The sequence below is a fragment of the Aristolochia californica genome, unplaced genomic scaffold (genome assembly GCF_029961685.1).
Source record: "Aristolochia californica isolate CCGP_79_NKW_82.1479 unplaced genomic scaffold, dmAriCali1.0.hap1 SCAF_8, whole genome shotgun sequence".
Taxonomy (NCBI): domain Eukaryota; kingdom Viridiplantae; phylum Streptophyta; class Magnoliopsida; order Piperales; family Aristolochiaceae; genus Aristolochia; species Aristolochia californica.
The window spans coordinates 6,479,780-6,486,627 of record NW_027182279.1 but is presented as its reverse complement, the minus strand read 5'-3'; the positions used below and the strand labels follow the sequence as shown (position 1 = coordinate 6,486,627).

Below are 6,848 nucleotides of genomic sequence, written 5' to 3'. Positions count from 1 at the left end.
GACAAATATATATCAAAAGAAATATCTATAAGTCTATTCTTTTACCTATCAAACTAATTTCTTATCTGAGTTATCTACAAAGAGAAATCAATATTTGAAACAGCAAAGGTCATATTGAAAAAGAAGTTCGAGAGGCAGCAGAAAGCCTCAACTTCCAAGGTATTTTATGCTATCAATAAAGAGATTTTATATGGAGAATTAAATATCAAAAGAAATACCTGTAAGTCTATTTTCTTACCTATTCAACCAATTCTCAGTATAATTTTTTTATAAGGAGATATTGATCTTGGAAGAGTCAATGGTCATGCTAAAAAAAAAAGAAACAGTGCTTAGTTCGGCCAGATGATAGAGACAAAAATTTATCAGATTATTTATCTTCTAATAATTATATATTTTATGAATAGAAGTTATACTTGGATGAAGATTATTTAAGTCAAGTTTCAGAAGGAAATTTTTTTATGTCAATCTAATCTATATTTAAAGATATATTCTCATTGAAAGAATCAAAGGTCATGCTAGTATTCTATTGTATTGAAAATTTTGAATTTAGGCCAATTGTTTTGCGTCACTTTTTGAGTTGATATATCAAGAAAATATCTCACTTCTCCCTGGTTTGAGGGCTGATTTATACATCTCTGTTAGTTGGGCTTATTGCTACATCTATGATATTTGGTTCAAGTTGGGATAACTGCCATTACCTCCCAGCTTGAGGGGGAGAAGTAGAAGAAGTACAAGAAAGAGGTATTTCATTCCATATGTTGTGGATAAGTTTATGTGACCAAAATATTCAAGAAAGGGGAGCACAAAAGATGAAGCTTCTGCATCTAAGAAGAAATTTTTATATCGGATTATTTCATGGGTTCTTTTACAAAATTTATTATTTGGTTCGTCTATTTGGTTTGTGTTATATGTGTTAGAAAATGGTCGTGTTATATTTAGTTGTAGTTATTATGTCTCTTTGGGGACATTATTATTGAAGAAGAGGTGGCCTCATACCATTATTTATTTGTCCCTGTAAGAAAAAATCAAATGTCAATGGATGGGATTCCATGACAGAGGAACTTAATACCCCATCAAAAATATCAAGTGTCAATAGTTGGGATTCCATGATGGAGGAACTTAATACTCTGTCAAAAATATCAAGTGTCAACGGTTGGCACACCATGATTGAGGAACTTATTATTACATCTATGTTATACCGCCATGAATTGGCATTTATTACTCCTACCACTTGAGAGTTGTTGTCCTGTGGAGGGACATGGTGATGGAGGATTTTTTTTTATTATTACACTTCTGAACACCGTATAGACCCACTACCTATAGAAGATAGTAGTGGCACTACCTATAGAAAATAGGAGTGTGTTGAACATCCAGCAAGAGTTAATTGACTGGATTAAAGAGCAATGTCATATGACTTGAAATGATTTTACTCTCACTTTTCTTATGCCAGTTGGGCCTCATGAACGAGAGCACCAGCGTGAGGGGGAGTGTTGGAAGATCTGCCACATTATACAAAAAAAGATTCTATATATAATTTGCTGCAAGCTGAGAGTTCTTGATGTTCTCTCACCCCCAGCTTGAGGGGCAGTGTTGGAAGATAGGGCCCAAGCCCACACGATGAAAAAAAGCCCACATATCTAAAAGTATTATAAGATAGGCCACACGGCCAAGGAAGGCCCACAAGATGGGCCCAAGCCCATAAGTAGGACCCACCATGAATACCATGATCTGGCATCCTTATCACATAAGTTGGAAGATCAAGAAAGACTCAAAAAAGTATCTTTATCTTATGGTCACGTCCAAGAAGAGTTTTAGTTTGCGTTATGTTTGTCTTTTATCTATATTGAGTTATTTAATTATGCAAGGACTTATCTTTAAGTGTTAGAGTGTGGGTGTAATTGGGACAATGGTAGTTTTATTGTAATTGGACTCTACTACCTTCCTCTGTTATAAATAGAGGTTCATGTACTCTGATTATAACAAGTGAATGAAGTATTTCTCTTTTTCATAAATTCAACAACTATTTATATTGGATAAGGTGGCTTCTACCGAAGAAAGTGAAAGCACTTTTTCTTGTAGTGTTATATTTAATTATGTAATTAATTAATTTAGGTTTTAGTTGCAAACCTTTACTAAAAAACTGACTTGGTCAATGCACATGGCATGGTTGAACCACATTCAATTGACCTATCTAATACCGATTTTATAATAAAACATTCAACAACATCTCATGGGCCAATTGATTAGTCTGATCCATGTTTATAATAGAGCATTCAAAATCTTCCTTTTAATTCATTATTGATTTTCATAACTGGCATGAACTATGTGGCCATGGACTCGTCTTATAATTACATAAATTTTAATTATAAAAACTCAATCTTTCTTCCCTGGAATATCACCATATGCTCTCGTGGGTGTTGTATCTTCACTTTTCTTGGTATTCCTTCTTCCCTTAGGCTCCATTGGCAATAAACTCACTTTTGGGTTGTTGAATTCTCTACTATTAGAAGAAGAACAATATTTATAGCTATCATTATTTCGATACAAAAGAAGACATACATTATTACCTTTTATCCTTTGAAATTTTTACTAATATTTTAATTAAAAAAAAGAATGCTACTGTATTTTGAAAAGCCCTACTAAATTATTATGGGAAAGAAATTATTGAATGACATTTTCATTTGAAAAGTGATGAGTTACAAAGAAAAGAAAAAAAAAGCCATATCCCATGAATTTTTTTCAGCTTAGACAATATTATGTCTATTTCCAACAAAACCAATCATGCAAACCATCTACAAATTGAAAATACATAATTCTTCAAGACCTTTTGAATAGTAAAATTCCAAACAGAGTTTCGAAGCCAAATGCAAATCCAGGAACAATGTCAGCATAGATCCATCTCATTTTAGACCCGTCTTCAAACTCTTCATCACCAAAAGGTTGGACCGGAATTTGATCCCTCCCATTACTTTTACATTCTTTTCTCAATGGATATCCATAAAGACTGTCATTACCCACATAAATCGACCTCGAAAGATAGTTTCTTAACAAATCTAGATTTATCAATTGCTTCAGCCTTCCAATGCTCAGTGGGAGCTTCCCGAAAAATTGATTTTTCTACAAGTTCAAAGAAATCAAACCAATAAGGTCTCCAACTTCTTTTGGGCTTGTTCCTAACAAATTTTTGTATGAAAGATCTAAAGTAATAACCAATGCAAGATTGGTAGTGTATTCATACGCAAACCCATTCATCGACACATCAACCCTTTCTTTGTAATAGGTTCCCCTATAGACAAGTTTATTGTTTGTAACACGATTGGTTCTCAAGGCAAAGAAATTTGTTATACTTCTGGGAATGGCTCTTGTCAGCGGATTATGTTACACATCAAAGACTTGCAAATAACCCAAATTTTATATTTTCGGGATAGTTCATGTAAACATGTTGGACCTCTGTTGGAGTATTAGAGGGTGGGACAACCATACTCCAATCCAACTTGGAAGGCTTCCACTGAATTCATTCCCACTAAGGTCCAGAGTTTTCAAATTATACAATTTTTCAAAAATGAAGGAAATTCGCATGATAATGTATTCTTCTCAAGGTGCAAGCTTTGTATATTCATAAATTGAATGGAAGACCATGGGATATATAAATGGTTTGCCATCAAATCAAGCACCTTGAGAGATCCATAGTTAGCCAAGGTTGGGGCACGCCTCTAGTGAGATTGTTATGGGAAAGATTAAGAATTTCCAATCCCTTCATCTTACCAAATAGAAGAGGAATAACCCCAGAAAATTGATTGTATGAGATATCAAGAAAATAGACAAGGTTTGTGAGAAAAGGTGTGGGACCTGTGAACTTGTTGTAGCTCAGGTCAATATATGTATATGAATTAGTAGAAAGTGTAATGTATGGAGGTGAACCTGAAATATTGCTCATATTGAGGTTCAAAAAATAAAGTTGAGAAGTGATGTTGCAAAACCACGATGGGTATATTACCAACAGATGTTTGGGAGAGATCTAGGTAAGTGAGTTTTTTTTTTTAGTTTGAAGCCATAGAGGAAATTGTGGGCGAAGATGACAAGATCCAAGATGGAGATATTGAACTTGAAATGGAGGAACCCAATCTATAGGAAGATGAAACTCTAGTGATTTTAATGACAAGTCTAGGGTGGTTAGGTTGTTCAGATTTCGAAAATGTTTTTCAAGTACAACACCTTGCAACAAACTATTTTCAATTGTAAAAACTTCCAGAGACGAGAGTTCTCCCAAGCATGTAGGAACTGTCCATGAGGTATATGGCTTAGATTTGTTAAGAAGCATAATCAATCAAGCTTTGGCACAATCAAATCTTCAAAACCGTCTAAGTACAAAGTTTGTAGGTTGTGTAAGTGTTCTATTTGGCTTACAAAGACCTTTGTGGTTCAATTACCTCCTAGGACTCCAAATTAATGACTAGTAAGAGAGGTCATATTACCGGTAGACTCTGAGATTTCTCCATATAGCTCAACCCCCTTTTAGTTCCATCGCCTTAATATTCTTCCAATTCCCACTGAATAGATTTGAGCAATTTACTCTAAGGTTATAATTATACCACAAATAGAGCTCCTCCAGGTGAAGCATCACTACAAACTCTGAAGAAATATTACCATAGAAATCATTAGAACTACGATCCAAATAATTTAGTTGTGTAAGATTGAGAAATGAGGGCGTCAGGGGAAAACTTGAAAGAGAAGCTCTCTGCATATCGAGTATTTGTAGGGAAGAAAATGAGTTAATTACATGAAACCAGCGAGAACCTACCATGGAAAGGTTGACATAATTTATCTCTTGGTGCTTCAGAGATGGCCTATTTATCTTTTGGACCTATGTTGGAAGCAACATCCAAAAACTCAAGATAAGAAACATTTTCAAGATCGAAAGGAATTTTCCCGCTGAATCCTACATGCAACAAGTTCAAACACGTCAACTCCTTTAAGTAAATGAGAAAATCCAGAATTTTAACTCTATAGAAAGAGTTCCCACTTGTTAAGGTGAGGAGCCTAATTAACGCATTACGCTGAGTCGGTATAGGTCGACCTTCATGATAAGGTCACTGTGGAGGTTGGAAGGGGGGTGGGGAGCCCCCCCTCCCTAGGGGTTTTGGGGTGGAGCCCTGCCAGAACCATGATATATTGACTGATGTTTTATTAAGGGTAGTTTTTGGATTTCACACTTGTAATCCGGTTACCCTAATTTTCTCTTTATATCTGGAGGCACCATAATTAGGCTATCATCACCCGGAGTAAGATCATTAGTTGAAGCCGAGAGAGGTTAGAGAAAAAACACTTTTAAGTGTATGCGGTTTCTCTTGTAAACTATTTCACCTTCATAGTGGATTACTTTAGTGGTGTGATATAGTCTCACCTTGAGGCGAACCTGTATAAATTTTGTTTTGTTCTCGTGCTTGTTTTTTTCTTCTTCTGCGTTTTTATTATTACTCTCGTTATTTTTGAATTAGGGTGTTTAATTCCTAACACCACTCAAGTCATGGTATCGGAGATGTTTTAGTTGCAACAATGCAACATCGATCTAGTCGGTCAAACTTCCTCCGTAAGCACCATCACTACAATTATCCAGCACAGAGAATGGTGAACCATAAGGGACATGAAGATGAAGTTGGATCACGTACCCTATTTCGATGTGGCATGTAACGCCCTTCCATTTGCAACAATCTGGAGTATCATCCCAGGAGCCAAGAAGATTGGATGGATCAATGAGCTTGCTTCTGAACTTGGTAAGTGCCTCTTTCTCCACATCGAAGCAAACCACTTGCGAAGAACTGATCCCCTTGCATAAGATTAGGGCAAAAGAAACCCAACAAACGAATTCACAATTGAAGTCTCCCCCATGTCTTCGACACTAACTCTATTCCCCTGCTGCTTCATTCTCCTTTCATCTCTTTATAGTTTGTACATAGGTGGTTCTATTTCAGAAAATGAGGTTCAACCAAATCAGATTTCTGTGTTAGAGAACATGTTACACACTCTACTGTCTCCGCCTTTCTACTTCACCCAAAGCGATGTCGACTTGAAAAGTTAAAGGCTGAATAGTCTAAAAGGAACAGAAAGGAAGTGATTGCATGTAGTTGATAGAACAATCCAGTCATCAAATAAATAAATAAGCCTATAAATCCCTCTCTCTAATGCTTCACTTCTTTAATTATGGATGCATTGAGTACATTAAATAGGTGTCCAAATGGTAAATGAAGTAAACACAAGGGATTGCATTTTTTATTTATTTCATGATAATGATGATAAGAAAGTGTTGGAAGATGGGCTCCCGCCCACACGACCAAGGAAGGCCCACATATCTAAGAGTATGATAAGATGGGTCACACAACCAAGGAAGACTCACATATCTAAGAGTATTATAGATGGGCCACAAGACCAAGGAAGGCCCAAGCACATAAGAAGTAGGACCCACCATAATTACCATGAGTTGCCATCCATATCACATAAGTTGGAAGATCAAGAAGGACTCACAAAGATAACCAAAAGCTGGTTGGAAGATCAACAAGGACTCACAAAGATAATCACGAGCTGGCATCTTTATCTTATGGTCACGTCATAGAAGATTTCTAGTTTGAGTTATGTTTGTCTTCTATTTATATTGAAGTATTTAATTATGCTAAGGTTTATCCTTAAGTGTTAGAGTTTGGGTGTAATTAGGACAAAGGTAATTTTATTGTAATTGGACTCTAATACCTTCCTCTATTATAAATAGAGATTCATGTACTCTGATTATAATAAGTTAATGAAGTCAATGAAGTATTTCTCTTTTCTATAACTTCAACATGGTGTCAAAGCAG

At 35.7% G+C, this 6,848-nt stretch overlaps 2 protein-coding genes across 2 annotated transcripts; both read right to left on the bottom strand.

Annotated features, from left to right (window-relative positions):
• Nucleotides 1-2,373: 2,373 nt before the first annotated feature.
• On the bottom strand, nt 2,374-3,937 carry LOC137938224 (polygalacturonase inhibitor 2-like). Its single transcript, XM_068783217.1, has 5 exons — nt 3,675-3,937; nt 3,449-3,523; nt 3,211-3,361; nt 2,825-3,117; nt 2,374-2,527 (listed from the first exon to the last, which is right to left on the bottom strand). The coding sequence occupies exons 1-5, from the start codon at nt 3,935-3,937 to the stop codon at nt 2,374-2,376; spliced, it is 936 nt and encodes a 311-aa protein (XP_068639318.1).
• Nucleotides 3,938-4,504: 567 nt separating this feature from the next.
• On the bottom strand, nt 4,505-5,053 carry LOC137938223 (MDIS1-interacting receptor like kinase 2-like). Its single transcript, XM_068783216.1, has 3 exons — nt 5,050-5,053; nt 4,865-4,939; nt 4,505-4,797 (listed from the first exon to the last, which is right to left on the bottom strand). The coding sequence occupies exons 1-3, from the start codon at nt 5,051-5,053 to the stop codon at nt 4,505-4,507; spliced, it is 372 nt and encodes a 123-aa protein (XP_068639317.1).
• Nucleotides 5,054-6,848: the final 1,795 nt, after the last annotated feature.

What these genes read in the sequence shown, in the direction of transcription:
- LOC137938224 (XM_068783217.1), bottom strand. Translation starts at nt 3,937, where the DNA reads ATGAGCAATATTTCAGGTTCACCTCCATACATTACACTTTCTACTAAT. An exon ending in CTAACTATGGATCTCTCAAG is followed by an intron (nt 3,524 to 3,674) that starts GTGCTTGATTTG and finishes TCTGGACCTTAG; the next exon opens with TGGGAATGAATTCAGTGGAA. An exon ending in GGAATTTTACTATTCAAAAG is followed by an intron (nt 2,528 to 2,824) that starts GTCTTGAAGAAT and finishes AAATAATGATAG; the next exon opens with CTATAAATATTGTTCTTCTT.
- LOC137938223 (XM_068783216.1), bottom strand. An exon ending in GGATGTTGCTTCCAACATAG is followed by an intron (nt 4,798 to 4,864) that starts GTCCAAAAGATA and finishes TTTCCATGGTAG; the next exon opens with GTTCTCGCTGGTTTCATGTA.